The 20,587-nt window shown below is 40.4% G+C and overlaps 1 protein-coding gene across 2 annotated transcripts in view; it reads right to left on the bottom strand.

Moving 5' to 3' along the window:
• Positions 1-3,706: 3,706 nt before the first annotated feature.
• The window catches only part of fgfrl1a (fibroblast growth factor receptor like 1a), a 66,789-nt gene continuing 49,908 nt past the window's right edge, over positions 3,707-20,587 (bottom strand). For both annotated transcript variants that reach the window (XM_082550409.1, XM_082550410.1), the window contains 5 exons: positions 15,649-15,726; positions 11,857-12,150; positions 8,288-8,460; positions 8,012-8,192; positions 3,707-6,912 (listed from right to left, as the gene is read on the bottom strand). In XM_082550409.1, the coding sequence (XP_082406535.1) occupies positions 6,491-6,912; positions 8,012-8,192; positions 8,288-8,460; positions 11,857-12,150; positions 15,649-15,726 (1,148 nt within the window). In that variant the 3' untranslated portion in view covers positions 3,707-6,490. The remainder of the gene's footprint in view (positions 6,913-8,011; positions 8,193-8,287; positions 8,461-11,856; positions 12,151-15,648; positions 15,727-20,587) is intronic.

The following is a 20,587-nucleotide window of genomic DNA, read 5'->3' as shown; positions in this document are numbered from 1 at the left end:
AGAAGGATTGAAGCCGCCTGTTGCCCTCTTATTGTGTTTTTGTTTTCTTAGTTTTATTGGTGGCTTTGTGGCTGTGTGGAGGATGATTAGGGAGGGAGAGGTATGCAAACAGAACAGCGCTTCAATGCTAGCCAGGTGTCTGCGTTGTTTCCATCTGTGTGTGTGTGCAATGACTGCATATATCTGTGCTTTTGTGTTTGTGCATGTGTGTGCAAACTCCTATAAGACGCTGTGTACACATGTTGCATATGAACTTTACCATTACTCTCGTCCAGGTGAGTGTGCAGATGTGTAGGTATTTTTTTCAGGTTTTTATGAGGAGATTTTGTCTATGTGTTTTTCCCCCCAGGTGTGTGTGTGTAAGTATGTGAGAGACAGCGATAGCCCTTCATGGTCACTGACTCCATTCACCTGAGCACTCCTTTCACACTAAAAAGGCAGCTGACGGTAAAAAGCTCTTTGGACAGCTTCTCTTCATCACCAACCACAGCTGTTGTTGACTCAAATACCCAGGAATCTCCTCCCTGGGTTAACACCCTTTTAACCATCCAACCACATACCAGAAACCTCCACCAGAATACAAAGGATCCAACTAAACCACAAGGTAAGAAGGTTCAAACATGCAGAGGTTTATGTCAAGATGTAGACATTGGCTTCAGCCATGACTGTGGCTTACTTACTCAGATATTAAAGTGTGCTCATAGTGATCATGAGGTCCATTAGAAAACTGGACTTGGAAAAACCAGAATAAACACAAGCTATTTACATGGTTGTGTTACTATTCCCTTCCTTCCTCCATTCAGTGAGTAATGTTACCTGAAGAATCAAGAAAAACATTTAAATTGAACTTTTTCTCTCATTTTTTCTTTTTATGTAAAGCACTTCTAATAAAATCTTCACCAGTTTAGCTCTACTAGTGAAAGCAAAAGGCCTACCATGTTCAAATACTTTCTTCATAATATTAAACACATCATAATAGGATTTACAGCTTGTGAGTCATGTATGTAAAAAGCATTAAGACTGAACTCGTTCGTGACCTCTGAAATGGAAAAATATCCCTGTGTGAAGCCACATAGAGCAAGGTCCATAAGTTTTTGAGCAAAAACAATTTTGAGTCTTCAGATAGCCGAGACAGTCAAGATGTTACTGAAGTGGGGATTTTCATCATTAATCCAAGTGCTTTAAGTGTAGCAATTGCAGTCAGTTTTACATATAATCCTCTGTTTTCAAAAGTAATTGAACAGATGACTGACGTTCATTGCAAGGTGAGGCCTGTTACTTTGTTATTTCCAAGTGTTGAAATTGCATATTTGTAGCTGTTCACTGGAAATCTCAATATGAGGTCAGGCCACCATTAGGCCGAAAAATCTAAACGATCATATCAGTGGGAGAGAAAAACTTCTGGAGTGGCCAAATATACAATCTGGTAAATTCTTAACAAGAACTAATGCAGTGTAGCTTAATAACACCAAGAGAATTAAAGTGGGTGATTGCAAAATGATTTCAAAGGTTAAGAAAAACACCTTCACGACATCTAAAAATCTAGAGATGGCTTCACGAATGTAAAAACAGAGGGTTACCGCAAGATCCACTGGTTACACTCAAGGACAAGAAGCCCAGATTAGACTTTACCAGAGCACATCTGAGAGGGACTGTGCAGTTCATAAAAAGAAAGTAAAAATTCTCAAGGCAAAAAAATGCGATCTTTGTCCATTTCCAAGGCAGTCAAGTGATCCCGACTCAATAGAGCACTTTTTCACTTACTGAAAACAGTCAATGCAATACTTTTTAACCCTTGAGTTGAAAGGTCTGCTGAAAGTCTGCACTTCAATCGCATCTTCATTACTGACTTAGAATCCACCGCTGTGGTGAACAGAGGCACAAATACAACCTGTAGGGCTACTCTGCACATACACACACATAAATAGGGTAAAGTAGGCCAACCATCGAAAAACTTGCACTGAATATTTTTTAAAGATAGTCTTAAGTCTTAAAAATCTTTTGTGAACGAGCAGTGAAATGCTCACGAAGTGACAAACCAGAGCGAGGGCAGATGGGATATGTGTGATAGATGGGACAGGTTGTATCTGGCCTCCGTGACATTTTCATCTTCCTTCCTGTTGCGCATTTCTTTCCTCTCACACTTCCACACTCTTCACTGATCTCATCTCCTCTCATCAGAGAACACCAGTGAGCTCAGCACATCTATCAGCAACTCCGCTCTGTGTCATCCTTCTCCTCCTCATTTCGCTTTATCTTTTCTCCCTTGTCTGTCCTCCCAGGTTCTTCTCCCCAGCTCTTCAAGTCAATCAAACTACAAAAACTAAAAAAAAAGAGAAGCCCACACAGACAAAAGCAGGAAAATGTTAATCTCCCAGATAAGAAACATACTCTTTAAATGTTGTTAATTCTCTTATCTCACAATATGTACATGCATTTTTCACAGCTATCATGGATCTGTCAGGGATCCAGGATTTGGACTTCCCTGGTTGAGGTCATACAGACATGGGTAACTGCTGATTATTGCAAATATTAACAACAGCAAATTCCTGTGAGGTATTTTCATTCCCTGCACTGTTTTTTTTTTCTTAACCCTTCTCGCCTGTTTCCATCCTATCATGCCGAACACCCCGCTCACTCTTTAATGAATCCAAGAAGTTAGGAAACAGTGTGTACACATCATCTAATCAGTTCTGGGTCAAGACGAGGAGTTCAAAATATTTTCTTTCTCTTTTATTTTAATGTCCATTCACTTGTAACTCTCTCCAAGAGAATATATTTAAATGTTTTTTGTTTGATAAGTAATTTGTAGATAAATTCATGACCTGAACTTAAATTAATTAATTAATCAAACGAAGTCAGCTCTCTGTATGGAATTACTATTAACTAAACTAAAAGTAAACTGATTTACTTTATAACATTAAAAATGGCTTATATGGCTGCATGTAATATGGAAATGATTTGGGTTTGGACCCACAGAAGATGAACCCCTGAATCTGCAGGTCATCATTCTCACCACTAAAGTTAAGGTTTGAGACTTCTCTGAATGCACCAAATCATATATTTCACATATTTTTGAGATTTGGCTGCGAGTGCAAAAGCTTCACCTCTCATTGTTTCAACCTTTTGCTTGTGAGGAACAAGAAAGCTGGCTTAAAGGCTGGGCGATGTTAATGCGCATCTGTGACTAGTGCTCAACAGAATTTTAAAAATGTTGCTTGCAGATACTAAAAAGTGTAAGCAGCAAGCTCTTTCAGAACTACACTGGACTCTCATAAACTAAGCGATGGAGCTGAACTGACTTTGTTCTCACATCCTGCCCTGTAGCCATTTCCACTCTTTAGCAATGCCCCATCCTTTCAGCAGTGTTTTCTGTCATCATCTTCCTCTTCGGGTGAGTCAGAGAGCAGAGAGACACTGCGCCTTCACACCCTCCATCTGCACGCAATACTTGTCTGTCTGTCATCCCTCCAGACAGACACGCTGACAGATGAAACGCTGGCTGCAGCTCGCACAGCCAAAGAGCTTTGACTATTTAGAGAAGGACATTCACTTAAAGACAGTCCCATGGTGCTGGAAGGTATTGTGCTGGACTAAATTGGAATCCCCGCCTGCATCTGTGTGACAGAAAATGGATGCAGCAGCACAGCCAGTGAATGCCTTTCAGTGCAGAAGTGAATCTTTAAGAACAAAAAGGCAAATCAGCCAGATTTTACTTTTTTTTAATGGCACCAATAACACGATTACAATAGGAGGAAATCATTTTAAAACTAAATGACAATAGACTGTACAACATTGTCAATATAAAGATTATCAATAAAATTTTGTATATTTTGTCAGCATGTATAAATACAGTATCTTACAAGGACATCAAAGTGGTATTTGCTACATAGCTTACATTATGACTAGAACACAGAATCAATTCATGCAGTATAATGCCCAATTATACGAAAATAAAAATAATAATAAAAAAAATGTCAAAAATAAAATAAATTAGAAGCACACTTTCTTTTTCTATCTTTAGCATTTACAACGTTTCGTGGGCCAATGTGCTGCAAGAGCTTCTGTATGGTCCAAACCACTAAATCAACTAACATTGTCTATTATTTCAACACTAATGTCATTCCATGTACATACTAGTGGTGAGTGCACATATACACAGTCGGTCTGTTGGCAGTTGATTAGCTTTGATGCATATAACAAGTAACAGTGACAGAATGAAAGGTAACTGTTCCAATACAAGAAGAAAAAGAGTAAAGTTCACACATTTCAGGGTGAGCGTAACAGGAAAAAATGGAAGATTTCTCACGAGCAGGGAAGTGAGATCTTTCAAACGATGTTTTCTGTCAAAGAGGCATTTAAATGAACTCCCTTTTGCAATGTACAAAAAGTCTTTAAGTCTGTAAATAAGAGAGTGACCTTACTGCAAGAATGATGCAGGGTGTGGTGTTGTATATAATGTAAAAGTACAATTACTCTGTAGATAACAGTATCAAATGTACTGAACTTCTTTTCTGCAGGTGACTTAAAATGAAAAAAGCAAGCAACCGGAGGCTTAACCAGCAGTTGGTTCTACATGCGTTCACTCAAAGCACCGCAGGCAACTAGTTCTTGGTGACACAGCCAGGCATACCAGTGAGTAATATAAAAATATACACAGGAGTAAAGTATCTCTATAAAAATATATTTGTACATTGTCATTCTTGAGATTAAAGATTTATGTGCAAAAATAAATTGAAGAACAAGCATTAAAGTTACCAGATGATTCCGATATATCATTTCCTTGTAAAGTTCTCGCTGTTGTATTTTGTTGAGCCCTAAGGAAGGATTGCAGAGAGAAATGTTGCTTTTATGCAGACTGGCGTGGCAAGCATAGAGTCTGATTCATATTCCACATGAAATTTCTACCCTTCTTTTTTTTATGTTTACGCTCTTCTGGACAGAGTCCCCCCACTGTTTCAACCCGACACATGGCTGAACGTGCCTCTCAGCGAGCACCATAATGTAAAACACCTGAAACCTAAATCTTATCTTAGCGTATCGGTTTACACAGTTTTATGAAGTGGTCAGATTCACGAGCAGACGCAGAGATGGATACCTGAGGAAAAAAGCAAAAGAGAGTCTGCTGAAACTTGCTGTGCGTTAATGTTTGCTGCAGCTGCTTTTCTTTGATGTTCTGTTCAGGGTAAATGTTTTTATTTCTGGTGGGTGCAGGTGAACATCCCTACACCTACCAGGAGCACTGAGGTATAAAAAGACATGCAGATAAATGTCATCCTTTGACTTGTGTGTGTGATTGCTGAGACTGCTTTAGTGAAGGCGGTTGAACCCTTTGCCAGGTGTTTTCAGTTAATCTACCCAATTAGGCCCCTGCCCAGGATAATTCAAAGATAAGTAATATAAGAACATAGCTAAGCCTACAAAGCGTGTTTTAACAGGAATGAAAAAGGTCTGACTCATTCAAACTTAAAAGTGGAAGAAAGGTTACAACTCAAACTCAGACTATTTCCTTTTCACGTTGATTGGGGGAGGCTTTATCAACCCCCCAAAAAGCACCTGTGTAGATGCACTATGCGGGTACAGTATGGCAACCTTTGCAAAATCAGAAAAAAATGAAATGAAATGAGGCAAAAAGGTGACGATGCAAAGCAGTAAAGGGATTTTCAGTGACAGAAGAGATCAGGAAGAGATCGAATGATTACTGCAATCGGTTTTCTGACCTTTCACCGCCTTGAATCAAATCTAAAGTCTAATGAACAAGACTTGCAAAGCATCCAGATAGCAGCTGGTGATTCAGCAGAGCGGCTGTCAGCCTGGAAGAAGAAAACAAAAGCAGCCCTAATCCATGCTGGGGTTGAGGATATAGTCGAGTTTGCCTTGATTTGTGTTTTTCATGGCTCAGTTGGGCTGACGCCTGAGATATGCTCTGAAATTAAGCTATTACATTACACACGAGCTACACTGCTCTTTATAGATTAACAGGAAATAGCCTGCCGAATACCACATAATCATTTATATACACAAGTAGCTATATTAGAAATCCTGTAGTAAAGAGAAAGTTTTTGTAATGTGACTGAGGAGGCTGTGTGGTTATGATAACGACATATAATGTTGTTTTAAGTTACCTTTAAACTGCTCACTTAATTGTGTCTTCAAATAGGACCTTTGAGCAAAAAAAGGAAAAAAAGTGACATCATAAAAAGTTTGAATAAAACAGATTTAGGGTTTTTCTTCCCCTCACAGAATGAACTGAATGCCAGGTTGATTAAAAATAAAAACCATATTTCTTTACATTCTTCATTGTTCTTTTCTTAAGTCTGTTCATGCACAAAATGTGGCTGCAGCAGAGTTGTATAATTCCAGGCTTTTGTACAGTCTTTGCATGTGCTTTCCTTGTCCTTTGCTCTGTACACCAGCAGTTAGTGTGGATTTTGATGGCTGGATTTAAGAGCCGAACGTGAAACACCAAAGCTTCCTACTAACCTCACTGCTAACACTGGTAATGAATGTGCTGATGCTGATGCACTTTCCCATCCACATGTGAATGTGTGTGTGTATGTATGTCTGTGTAGATCTTTGGGTAGATTTTGGGAGCCAATCCGCTGCCTCCCTGAGCCAGGAGGAGCTGCTGGTGGGCAACGTAGTCCTCGTACGAAAGACAGTCTTTATCCCCGCTGGCTGGCGGAGGAGAGACCGTTGGGCAGGTTCGGTCACGACTGGCCACGGGCAGACGCTGAGCAGAAGGGAGAGCAGAAGACGATGAAGAAGAGGAGCAGGTGCGTTTTAACTGGCAGAACCAGAGAAGGGCAGCGCCTAAGATGAAGGCGACGCATGCTGGTACTCCGATAATCACAGGCCAGGGGAGACTTGGAGATAACGGTAAAGGAACTGAGTTGGGGGGAGGCTTCCGATCTGCAGCGGAGAGAAAATAAGAGCATTAATGACAAGTGGAAATAAGACATGCTACATGAGTCATGGTGACTAACTTTACAATACTTTTTTGCTGTAAGCTAGCATGTTGTTAAATAAAGGTGGCATTAGAGACAGAGGTTTGTAAGAAAGGAGGTTAGCTAAGCAGATTGTAGCTAGGGATTCATCTGAAATGTGGATGTCAGTTTGAAGCTGAATCAAAAGCTTGAATAATTTTGATTTATGAGGCCAGTTTATTCAATTCAATTCAAACATCAATTGGCTCAATAGCAAAGGGCAGACTGAAAGTATTTCACTTCTGGTACAGCAACAGTAAACAGTAGCCAAGTGAGCTGAAAACACTGTGAAGCTCAAACAATGAGGCTTAACATTTGCCGGGAAGCTTTTTAGTGCATGTACGATAAGATAACGAGTTGTGGTCAAGTGTGTGGTAAGAACTGATGCGAAGAGCAGAGAAAGCAGAAACGAATCGCACTGGGCTGAAATGCAATGAGTGAGGTAAATCGCATAAATCGTCTGTTTTATTTATATTTGAATCTTATTAGTCTTGGTCTCGGGCGCCACGGTGCTCCAGCGGTTAGTACGGTCGCCTCATAGCAGGAAGGTCCTGGGTTTTAATCCAGTTTGGGGTCTTTCTGTGTTTGAGTTTTGAATTTGCGTGTTCTCTCCGGGTACTTCTGCTTCCTCCCACAGTCTTAAGACATGCATGGGCTTAAGTTATTTGGTGATTCTAAACTGGTTTTAAGAGTGAGTGGTTGTGACAGACTGAAGATCTGTCCAGGGTGTACCCTGCTCCTTTCTGGGATAGGCTCCAGCCCCCTACCCTTTATGGTCTGCTCCACATAAAGAATGGTTAGCAGTAAGGAGTATAAATGAATAATTAACACTTGTATGGATCGGTTCTTGGTATCCACAGTTACAGTTATCTGTGCCTCTATTGGAAGAAAGAAAGAGCATACATCTGGAATAAGAGCCACAGATTTCTGCTCACATAAGAACTTTTAGGTGAAGTTCTTGTGGCTTTGTAAACTATAAGATCTAATAATTCTGTCTCTGCAGGCAGCACGTTTCTTCCTCTGACCTGGAAGCACAGTGAGGTAGGCACTCCTGAAGCTGTAGCCCATAGTGTTGGCTCCCATGCAGATATACATGCCGGCATCTTCCTCCTTGGCTCTGGTTATCAGAAGCTTGTTGAGGTATGATCCATCAGGGCGTGACCAAACGTCTCCTGGAGGCAGGACCACAAAGTGATAGTCTCCAACCTTGGAAAAAACATCAATACACACCTCAAAGTTAAAAAAGAATTCAGTCTAATGAATAATGCTGCTAATTTGCTTCAGAAAAGGTTTTTTTGTACCTCTATGGTGGAGTTAAATTTGTTTTCATCACCAGGTTCGACTCTTTTAAGCCACTGGATAACTGGCTTGACGTCACTGCGGACTTTACACTGAAAAGACGTGGTTCCCCCATAATCCACGGTGGTGTTGACAGGGTGAGTACCTGTCAGGATGGGTTTAGAGTTGGTACGTTCTGAAGAAAGAGACAAAATAGACAAACGTGCAGAAACATAAACAGAAACTATTTTTAATGTTGTATTCTTCAAACTACAAAAATGTGAAAAATGAAATGGTTTGATTATTTTATTTTCTAATTGTCTGCTTTATTAAGAATTAAACGAGGAGGTATACACTTGTAATCAATTTATTTTGAGTAAATTACACCAGAGAGAGTAATAATTTAGGTAAAGAGGATTATTTGCTGTATTCACCTTCCCCTGCATCATCCCTGTCTGCTAAAGACATACAAACAGATCATTTATCTGTAGCTCTTGTTTCTTCTTTATCAATTCACACAGCTGATAAAAAGAGGCCTTGCAGAGATACTTAATCATCTCCTTTCCGTTATCTGTTAATCTGAGAGCAACAGAAGCCTGAGTGAGAAAGGCTTTTTGGTTGGTGGATTACAGGATTAATTAATGAAAGAAAACCAGCTTTCAAACTTAGCTTAATTTCTAGGTGGTGGTGATGATATGGAAACCTTTTCTTTGTATCTGATAAAGAGTTCAAAGAATACATTTTCCCCTTGTAAACAGCAGTGCTAGCTTAATTTTCATGGTGCTGGTATAGACTTTAAAAATGTTAATGTAACAGAAACAAGCCCTGAGAAAGCTGAGGTTAATTCCATTTAAATACAGAGGGGTTGTCATACAGCTGAAAATTCACCTCCGAGCACAATTTATGCTCCTGCTATAGCGTCTTGCATCTCCACTCACAGGTTATACATGATTTTTAAAAGCTTTATTGGGTTTCTGACCCTGTGTCTCTTTTTTTCTAGTTCTCTTTCTAACAGCTGGGAATGACGGACAGTTGGATGAATCTCAGCCGATAGAGAAAACGTCACATCTGACACAAGCAAGCAGTGGCTTGATTTACTTTCTTTTTATTTTATGTGCGCTTGTGTGTGTGAGACTACAGCTGTGGTTTAATATAGAACAGATGTGTGAAGTGGAGTGAGAGTGTAGAGAGCTAGTTTGAGCTTCTCAACAGAGCTATAACATTTGGTTACACGCAGTTGAGTGGACACACGCACAAAACCGACACCATCTCTCCACCAAACAGGTCAACACTAAGTCGATCGATCTTCCAACACAACCTAATACGGCACAAAACACCCACAAGTCGCCATAACACACATTCGACCCTCAACAGTAACAAGACTCTTTTTAAAAAGCGGATCACACTGCAGCCTGAAAAGCCCGCTGAACATTTCTAACCTGTTGGACCGATGTTTACAGACAACACTAGTGGGGGTAGGGCTGCCACAAACTATTATTTTGATAATCGACTAGTCACCGATTATTTTTGCGATTAGTCGACTAATCAGATCATCATCCATTGGACATAAAACATACAGCTTATTGCACCAGCATTCATCTGCTCTTATATAACTATCATTAGCTTACAGCTGTAAGTGTTTAAGGTCTGTGCTAACTAAAAATAAAGAAAAGATGATAGTTTATTACATTTTAATGAAATTTGCAGATTGTTTTGGTGAAGTTTAATAAACTCCTTGCTATCTAAAATATAACAGGACACTGGAGTAAATTCTCCAGCATCTCACACTTCTGATAATCAGCTGTCTGCTTGAAGTTTATTCAGCTGTGCAAAAACTAACTTTAATCTCAGACAAACCGATTTACTCAGGAACAAATAAAATACGAAAAAAAGCCAAACAATAACATTTTTAAGTTATCTAACTCCAGTAGCGACAGACGGCGGTGGGTTTGAAAACGATTTGCCGGGAGTCCGGTGTTCTCACGGCTCTACTGAGCTAGCTATCGAGCTAGTGGGTAACAGACGTCTCCGAAAACGTCGGAGCGCTTTTGAAAATATGTGGTGTCTTGATAAACTGAGCAGATATTTGAGGTTTACACAGCTACATTCTCGCCTGAAAATATGTTAAACGTTTATTTTGTGACCCAGAAAGAATAATAAGAGTAATATTAAAACTAACCAGCTGCCGCCATTGTTGGAAACTGAGCTGGGCTGCGCTATGAATTCTGGGACAGCTTCTTCTTCTCCTTCGGGGTTAAACGGCAGCTGGCATCCTTGTACATGCAGTGCTGCCATCTTCTGTTTCAGTCCGTTATTACACTCTTAAACCCTACTACTCATTCCTGCATCTTTTGTGATCTTACAAAGCTTCAAACGAGGCGTCGACTTTTAAATCAGTCGTCGACGATTTTGATAGGTCGACGTAATCGTGACTAGTCGACTAATCGTGGCAGCCCTAAGTGGGGGATCAATAAAAGCTGCTGAAAGAAGACTTATAAATAACCTTCTATTCTTAGTGATAAGCCAGAACCTTCTCAATTATGAGCACTTTTTATCCTGTAAAATATAAATGTTTGTCAGCACAAGTTAACAGTCATCAATTACAGCATAATTGTAAGCGAAATCTGCTAATGACTACCATCTTAATGTCATTCTCTCTTTCAATAAAGCCTGTATGTGAGCATGAGCGGTTGCTTCCTGGCAGCAGACTCTTTGACAACAAATCATTTAAATGGCTGAAAAGTTAATTATAGTGATTTTGATCACATGCTCTTAGACATCCTGCATAATCACTGTACCGTGAGTAAGACTGGAAACAAAACCCATTTCAAACCCTGCTATTTTGTCACGCCGGCCCTTCAGTAAAACGATGATGTGTACAGCATAATGTGTATTATTGTTTCAGTGAGAGACATTCCTACTGGTCTATAATATAACAGCAGGAATGCTAAAATACTTGCACGCCACATTCCCCCAAAATTTGCTTTTTGATGTGTCACAGCATGAGATGACCACATATAGCCATATATAACGCATACACTGAACATTTCACGAGCATGCTTCTGAATGGGAGGCGGAGCCTTAATCGCTTTACCTGTAGAAGCACCTCCCAGAAGGAGACACCTTGTTTCTAGCTTTCTAACTAGGTTTAAAGGTTTCTTTTTAAATAAAACTCCCAGTTAGGGCTGGCTCCGGTCACTCTGAGCCCCCCTTTAGTTGTGCTGTTTCACATTCATTCAGGGTGATGGGGTGTCTGTTGCTCCTAATAGCATTATCTCTATTTCTGATGAAGTCTTTGAAATTTCCAGAAAAAGCTTGAGTGTGGCCCTCAGGTTACCATTGTTTAGCATTACATACTAACTGGCAGTAAGGACTTGTGATGAGTTATTTACTAGCCCTGTTTATACTGTAATAGTATTCTGACCTTTGAGGAAGGTCTCTGCTATTTTAAGAAGGATGATAGTACATTTTGAAAATACTCCCTGACGTCAGGCTTCAGCTAATGGCTACCAAAGTTGAAAATGTGGTTCAGCATCACCTGATAACCTGAGCTAATCTATACTCTATACGAGACCAAGCATTGGTGACTTACGTATGACTTCCACTTTGTAGGTGGCGTTGATCTCTCCCGCTCTGTTGGAGACGTGGCAGGTGTACTTCCCGCTGTGCTCCGGCGTCAGATTCTTCAGACTCAGAGTCCATCTCTTCTTCTTCCCTTCCCCTCTTGCTCCATCTTCCTCGTCTACCAGTGGCCTGTTGTCCTTCAACCAGACAATGTCAGGGCGAGGATTACCGCTTGCCGTGCACTTCAGCCGCACAGAGCTGCCTACTGGGCGCGCGATGACGCGTTTCCTCATCTTTGCTGGCTGAGTGAAACGTGGACGAACTGCAAGAGTAAAGAGAAGGAAAAAAATGCTCATTAATTAGAGAAAGAAAATAAAGCTTGATTTGAAACCACTCAAAAACATACAGAAACAAACACTTCATTTCTCTCTCTTAGTCAGCTGCAGGTGGGAAAAACGGTCTGATGCAAATTAAATTGTTAGTCGTAAATAGTTTACAGAGTCAATTTACAGATCTTGTTGCTTCGACCAGTAAAACATTCCTGAACTCATAACAATTTCAGTTATGCTACCTGACAGTTTGTGTTACATGTTTGTGTTACAGTTACATGTTTATTATTTATTATTCCCCCCCACATTCTTTGACGAATAACTGCAAAATGCCATCTCTGGATAATTAATCCCTCCACGGGGCTGTTAAAAACCTTTTATTATTACAAATGTTTGGGATTACAGATTCATTTTATGTCCCTCCAACTGCCAGAGCTTGTTCATAATCATAAATTATGCACCATGAAATCACCTGCTTTGCTGTTAACAAAATTTAACTGAGCGAGGACTGAGACTTGGTGAGTGATGTACAGTTTTTGCAGTGCGAGGAGCGTAAAGCAGACTGAAGTCATTTCTGCGGGCAGTGCCAGGAATTCCATGTTGTGCTGTAACAACATATGGCAACGTGCCTCTTGGTATATACAGTGTAATTTGCTGTAATAAACCCTAATTGTTTTGTTTAAGAAAAAAACTTGAATCGCTTCCTCTTCTCCCTGACACAGAAGACTTACATCACTGAAAACACACACATTTTCCACTGATCCACATTGGTACCCCTCTCCTGCTCATAAAAAGGCCATGCATTGGACTTGAAATCAAGCGTCCATGGGAACTGCTTTCTAAAAACCAGAAAGCAGCTATACAAGAGCGAAGCATCACTTTAAATACTCGGTTGTTATTGCACAAGTCATAAAAAGCTAGACAGTGACCTAGCATCACACCGAACAGCCATTCATTCCATGCATAAAGCTATTCAAACATCCACATCCTTCTACCGAATGCAAGAATTAACTCCATTTAGTACCACAAATATTTCATTGCTGAACAATACCTCAGTCTAGTCTATTCATACATACACATCGTATTTAAAAAGCATAACAATCAGTGAAAACAGATCAAAGAGGTAAAGAAAAACCTAAGCAGTAGACAGGAGAGGAAATCACTCACAGGAGCGCTTGATTTTACAGCCCTCATATTTTAGCCACAGCAGATAGCCATCAACCGGGAAGGTAAATCACCCTGAAACTAGTGCAGTTTCATCTCTTTCTTTAGACACAGTTATTATTCTAGCTCTGGATAAACAAACAGGGAGAAGAGTTATGTGACGGGTTTGTGCGCTCAAATTAGGAGATTTCAGTACAGCTGCATTACTCAGTGGAAACACAGCTCTCTGCCGACAGGCCTGAAGCTGGGCAGGATAACAAAACAAACATACCGGAAAGGCTTTTAAGTCTCACCTCTGTGCACCCTGAGTCTGAGAAAAGCTACCGGACCACAGCTGAGCTGTGACGAGACAGAGTCAACATATCTAACAAAGAGCGAGGAAAGAAAGTAGCCTGGATGAGACAATGATTCATAGTTTAATGTACAGCTTTGATGGGTACACAAATTCAACCGGTGCATGTGTTTAGACTGAAAATAACTGGTCAGTCTGGGAAAGAGCCAAAACAAAGTTTAGTTGAACTAGACTGGACAAAGATGAGACTGGAAAATGAATAGAATACGGCGAGGTGTAATGGAAATAAACTGATTTATACTGTCTAAGATGAACCAAATCAAACACAAGTTAAGAGGAAAACAGATGAAAGGCAAAAAAGTGAAGTTCATATTAAGGTTAGCAGCTTCAGAAGACTGATCGATTGCCAAGAACAGACAAATAAAACTTGAAGTGATAGTTAGAAAAAACAACGATAAAGAGACCGAGTTAAAACAATAAAAAGCAAAGGTAAAAGAGAGGGCACGTGAACAAGCCGAAGAAAAAAACACAGAGGCGAGAGAAGCAAGGGCGAACAAAAAAAGCCACGATCGAGAGAGGGGAGAAGGTGAGAGCCAGAGTGAGCAAAAGGGCAGGCTTGTTCTGGGTCTCGGGGGCCACTTCAGCGCCACACTTCACAGTGTAAAAATACTGCTGACCCTCCGACTGACTGCCTTTGATCAGGCGGTGTGCCAGAGACCAAAAGTAGGAGCGCCACGGTGGGACAGAGCGTGCGTGCGAGGGACAGAAAGAGCCGTATGAAATCCAGCACGGATTTTAGATGCTATACTGAGATAGACGAGATAATTCCCAACGCGAGTAGTTCTGGTGAGGTTCTGTGGAGGGTTAAAATAAGTTAGGGTTAAGATTTAAGTAAAGATTTAGGTTAAGAATTGGACTTCAGGACTAATAAGACTAATAATACCAACTAGATTCTTAAATAAAGAAAAGTAAGGACAAATTTGTTCAAAAGAATAAAAAAACCACAATTTTTATCTTATATAAAGATTAAATTTAGTTAGATCTACTGGCTGCCTCCAACTGATTCCTGTTGAAAAACTAGAAATCTGTTTTTTAACAAAAATGATTATGAGCTCAATTTTATAAGGTTTTTATAAGTTTATGAGGTGTTAACAAAACTTTTTGGATTCTGATTGACAGCTTATTGAAAGTTAGTTTGAACACTACTCTCCTCGGATTCTTTAATTGAACTAACACACTTTCTTGCCTGTTGTTTCTTCTCCCAGTAAAAAGTCAGTACGTATGATAGATGACAGCCTAGTATCAGTGTATCCAGTAATATTTAATTGATTTATTTTGATACCATTCTTTTTATGTCTGAAAATAACTCTCCGGTGTTTCCACTATCTTCACTTTTCATTTAACTCTGGAAAAAAAAGGTTACAAGCGTAATACCATATATGGTGTAACTGTTGTGTTAGTGCATGCACTTAAGATGATTTATCATTCAGTTTAGATAATATGCCATAAAAGGTCCTGTAAACACAGAGCAAGAATTTATGTTGATGTTTATATATAAACGTATGTTTGGTTGCTTAAATGACCACAGAAGAGAAGAGAAACAGAAGTGCAGCAGAAGTGTGTCTGAACTGACAGAGCAAAAAGAAAGAGGTGAAGGTGAGAGAGTTTGATGAAGTGATAACAACAAGTAAAGAAAGAAGGGTTAAGCTACATGACAAGTGGGTCCAGGAACACTTGGGAGGGGGGAAAGGAAGGAATGCGTCCGCCCAAATCACACCTCACACAAATAGACTGCTCTCCACTCTGTCAGAGCCAATTACTTGCACAAACAGCCACCCCGATGTGTGCCCGCGCGTATTTGTGTGTCTGTGTGTGGGCAGAAACCCTCATCATTTCCCCTCCTGACAGTGTGCAAGGTGTTTATTGTACAATCGGCTACTGTATGCTGTCTCAGGTTTCACTTCTAAGCTTGTTTCTCATTTTCAAATGTTTATATCTCGATAGTGATGAGAACCGAGAAGTCACGAGTGCTTACCCAGTTTCCCGGCAAGCTCTGGGGCATGTTCAGAATCACTGTGGGCTGGTCCTGCTCCATTTCTTGAACTGGAATCATCTGGTGAGGGAAAAAGAGAGACAGGAAGACAAGAGGTGGGATTTGAGGATTGACCCTAAATTAAAAAACAAAACAAAAAAACAACAATAGCTGAAATTACTTGTTTTTAAAGTTACTATTTTAAACAGCCCACTTGTACAGCTTAAGTAAAATAAACATCTTTCTGAATGCAAAAGTGGAGGTTTTATTTTATCGGTGTCTGACTGCTGTTTTTACATGCTACAGCTGCACTAAAGGACCAGTGTTTCAATGTAAAATCAATTCAGTTCAATTGAATTAAAATGTACTTATATAGTCACCTCAAGGCGCTACATACTGTAAGGTAAAAGCCCTACAATAATATAGAGAAAACCCCAAAAAACAGAGAACCACCTATGAGCAAGCATTTGGCAACAGTGGGAAGGAAAAACTCAATTTTAACAGGAAGACGCCCTCAAACCAGTCTCAGGCAGGCAGCCATCTGCCATGACTGACTGGGGTGAGGGGGGACAGAACAAAAAACACACTATGAAAGAGAGTCACAGATTAATAATAACTAAATCAAGATTATTTGCTCGATTCCTGCAAATTACAATCAGAGGACTGTTTTATCTCCTAACAGCTGGAAGGAGAAATACAGAAGCATCATTGTTTTCACTCTAGATATGCAGGTTTTTAAGTGAGATCTCTGCAGCAATAAAAGTCGTAAAACAATCCTAGAAATGATGAAGGGCAGGTAAATTCAAGTTAAATGTGTAAAAGCTTCTTGAGAGCCAAGCAAGAGTAATTTCAGTCAAAGCAATATTTAGAGAACAATTATTTTACAGTATACTGTGAAGTCTGGCTTTCACAAACGTATTTTCCAGCCAGTGTTCTGCTCTCCACCGTGTAATTTTAAACCGCTCAGCCGTGAATCACCACCATATACTCGTTAAATGAGGAAACCAAATGATAAACAATATGATTCAGTAAGTTAGTGCATTTACCAGCAATGAAAGCCTTGACATTAATGCTACTCCCCTACCATGCTTACCCAAGGCCCTGCAGTTTTTAAACCCTGACTCACGTCTCTGAGAAACCGTGGTCTTAAATTTGGTCCTTCAACTTTGTAGCAAAGGGAAAATTTCCCCTTGGTGAAAAATGAAATGGAACAAGCTTTTCTCTTCATACAATGTGTTCAATCACACACTACAGTATCACACTGCTTTAATGCTGCTGTATCAGGTTCCCTCTCTCTCCACGTCTTCCTCCAATGATTATCAAAAAGACACAAACATCTGTCTGAACCTTTATGCAAGGGAAAGCTTCAAGATAGAGTCATTGCATCCAAAAGGGGCCTTTACAGGGGATGGCAGGGGGCTGGGAGGTCTGATACAGTCCAATATCAGGTCTGTCAGAATACATGTGGGGGTTGTACGTGGTTTGCTTGGCTTGAACCTGAAACTTCAACCAACACCTGATGCTGGTTATGAAAGGAATAGAAAAGGGAACCAAACAGCCTTGGACCACCTGCAGAACGTGTGTGTATCTGTGTGTGATGTTTATTGTGCATGCTGGTCTATACCATTTTTGGGGATTTTAGAAGACCACCTGAAAGCTTAGAGTGTTTAATGCAGCGCCAAATGTCTTTAAAGCATCACTTTTTGTATGATGGAACAAAAAACACATGAAATGCAAATACAAGACATGACCTGCATCTTCTGGGTTGGTATTAATAGTATACTGGGAGTCCACGTGGTGGGGCTCCTGTCTCTATGGGTGTGTGTGCGTGTGTGATATGAATTTCTCCGTGGGCGTGTCAGTGCATGTGTAGATGTGTGTGTTCTAGCATTATTTAGCTAAATGGTAACTTGAGGTGCCGGTATTCCTGTCAAACCTCACTCCTCCTTCCCTCTTTCGGACTCCCCCTTCATCTCTCCCTCCTGCCACACGCACGGCTAGTTCTGAGAAAAGGCAGGGTGTTTGAAGCTGAGCGGCAAGGGGGTCTAATCTAAAGGGGGAACGTGGTTTAGCACTCTTACCAGAAAGCAAACCCTCCCATCGCCATCTCCTGCAGACCCACTCACAGATGAAGGCTTTAAAAACCTTCAACTGTCCATACGGCACAGCCAAACAGAATATCCAAAGTACTTAAGTGACCATATATTTCTTTAAAAACTACAAAAAATGAATGATTATGTTGCATGATTAAAAGATTGTGGCTTGTCGGTGACTTAGTCATTAAAACCTTGGAAATATTTATTACCTGTAATTCAAAACTGTGATGACATTTAAGATGAACTTGTTCTTCAGGTCTAAATGTCTCCAATTTCTCTTTTCTACTAGCACCTCAGCTCAACTTGACTCGACTGGTCATTTTCCATTGCAGATGAGTCCCAAGATGCCATTTGTATGTGACACAACCACAACACAGCAATGGAGGACATTGAGGCGATGGTATACCTGCTGCTAAACCCATAGTAAACGTCTGTATTTTGTCATTGGATCACAGCGTTGTCATTGCTGGGTTTCAAAAATGGCCGATTTAATTCTTTCGAAGAACTCTCATGACTCATGCAGTCACTCTCTGGCCAATCAGTGGCATGCAGTTTGTTCACGTCACATTTTCAATTCAACTCACTTGGAACTACTGGTACCAGGTCCTTTTTAGAGACTACTAAAAAGGACCTGGTACCAGGTTCTACTACTTAAACAAAGCTACTAGAAATACTTCTATAAATACAAGATGCTTGTAGACGGCTTCGAGACTCTGAGACAAAAGAACAAACCAAGACTCAACTGCACTAAATATTGTTCATGTTTTGAATGTGACTGAATGAGATTTGCAGTCTTCTTGCCCTTTAGTGAGTAAAAATACATATTTCAGTGTGAAATCTGCAATCTGTCAGCACGTTCAACAACCAGGCTTTCAAACGGTTTCTGCCAGCGGAGCCAGTTTGATACCTTTCTTCAGCTCGGTTACATGAGTGCAGGGCTGTGGGGGCAGACTTAACGTTTTGCTGTTTGTTTCAAGTTGAACACACACATAGTCGAAAATATACCCTCCCTGCTTCAGCTGCTTTTAATAAACAAAATGCTTTCTTCTGATCTTGTTCCACCTTCTAATGTTCGGCCAGATACGTTGCCTGGTGCTGACAACAGCTAATACACACACACACACACACACACATGAAGACCAGTGTGTAAGGACTGCCAACAATGAAATATTCAGAAACAGCAAAGATGAGGATGATGAGGGTCTAGTGGTGAATAACAAAATGTTGGACATTGGCCAAACTAACTTCCTACTCATTGCATACAGATGCTTGTTCGTGATTCCTTGGTATCACCTTTGAATGCACCAAGTGTCCCTTTAGCATAATGTTTCCACTACTAGTGAGGTATATGGTAGAAAAACAGGTTAAAAAGAGTCTGGAAAGTACAAAAAACTATGGTTAAAAACCACAATTAAACCAACACTGCACAATAAAACAAGAAACAAGAAAAGGTTTGACTTTGGCCCTACCTTTTGTATTTTCCATCTGTTTTTGGGCCACATGTTTCTGGTCAGTGTCAAATTATAACATCATGTACATAATATCTTTGTGCTTGTCTCTGCTGTATCATTGTGAAGATTTATAGTCCTTGAAGAAGATGTGCAAGGACTTTATTTCTGTGTCTGTACAGGCAGTGGATACAAATCCATATTTTCCACTGAAAGTATGCAGTTTGCTACCTGTTGTGAAGTGCCATAATTGTAAAAACATGTGCGCTTGTAGCTTCTGATGTGCAAATCCACAATGAGTATAAAATTTATGGTCGCGCTCCTTTAAATATTCCTGCCTGGCTCTGAACTGAACATTCACTCCTTCCTCTTTCTTGTGCTTTGCATCTCTTTTTCATTTTCCGCCTCTTTGCTTCTTTGTTTCTTTTTATTCATCTTTGTCTAAATCTACATCTACAGGGGGGAAATGGTTCAACAGCGTGCTACATTTCACACTTTAACCGGCCGCATACCCCTCTGAGAGTGTGTGTATTTGTATAACCTCTTCTTGTATTTGCTTTCATGTCTTTAGAGAAAAGGCAGCAATTGTACATGAGCACGCTCAGAAATATGACTCCCACAGTCCAGTGTGTGTATGTATCTACGAGTGTGTCCAGGGGGCAGTGTTTTCCTAAAGGGTCATGTCCTTCCACGTTTTAATAGAGAGACATTGGATATGTGGACAGAACCTCCGTGCGTGCGATTAAGCTGATGTGTGTGCATGTCTGAGGGAGAGAAAATGGTAAATGGTAAATGGCCTGTATTTATATAGCGCTTTACTAGTCCCTAAGGACCCCAAAGCGCTTTACATATCCAGTCATCCACCCATTCACACACTGGTGATGGCAGCTACATTGTAGCCACAGCCACCCTGGGGCGCACTGACAGAGGCGACAGAGAAAAGGATGTTTCTAGGTCAGCCTCTGCTGACCGCTGGTTGTTGCAGCTTCAGGGCCAAAACCAGCAGTCCTGATGTGAGTTTGTGTGTCTGACAAACCCTGTAAACCACTGTTAGTCCTCTAAAATTGACCATCGTCATAGTTTCAGGCTTCATGCAGCCACAGCTTTCTTCACTAACTTGTTTGACTTCTTATTTCAGACAGGAGCTACCACAAGCAAAGGCATTTTACACAACACTGAAAGGAGAACCATTGTTCAGTTAAACCTTCATCCAAGGAGGACTTAGTTTCACTTAAGCTCCCTTTAAATATTGTAGAGCAGCGGTCCTCGGACCGGTACGTGAGTCGTTTGGTACTGGGCCGCGAGAGTTGAGGCCCAGGTCTGAAATGTCTGGTTTTCAGGGTTTTCATCGGTTTTCAGCGTTATTTTGTTATTACTTTTATCGTTAACTCGGTTTTC

Source organism: Aulonocara stuartgranti, assembly GCF_965226115.1.
Source record: "Aulonocara stuartgranti genome assembly, chromosome: 2".
NCBI lineage: Eukaryota > Metazoa > Chordata > Actinopteri > Cichliformes > Cichlidae > Aulonocara > Aulonocara stuartgranti.
The sequence above is the reverse complement of the archived record's forward strand: the minus strand, read 5'-3'. Positions and strand labels throughout refer to the sequence as shown.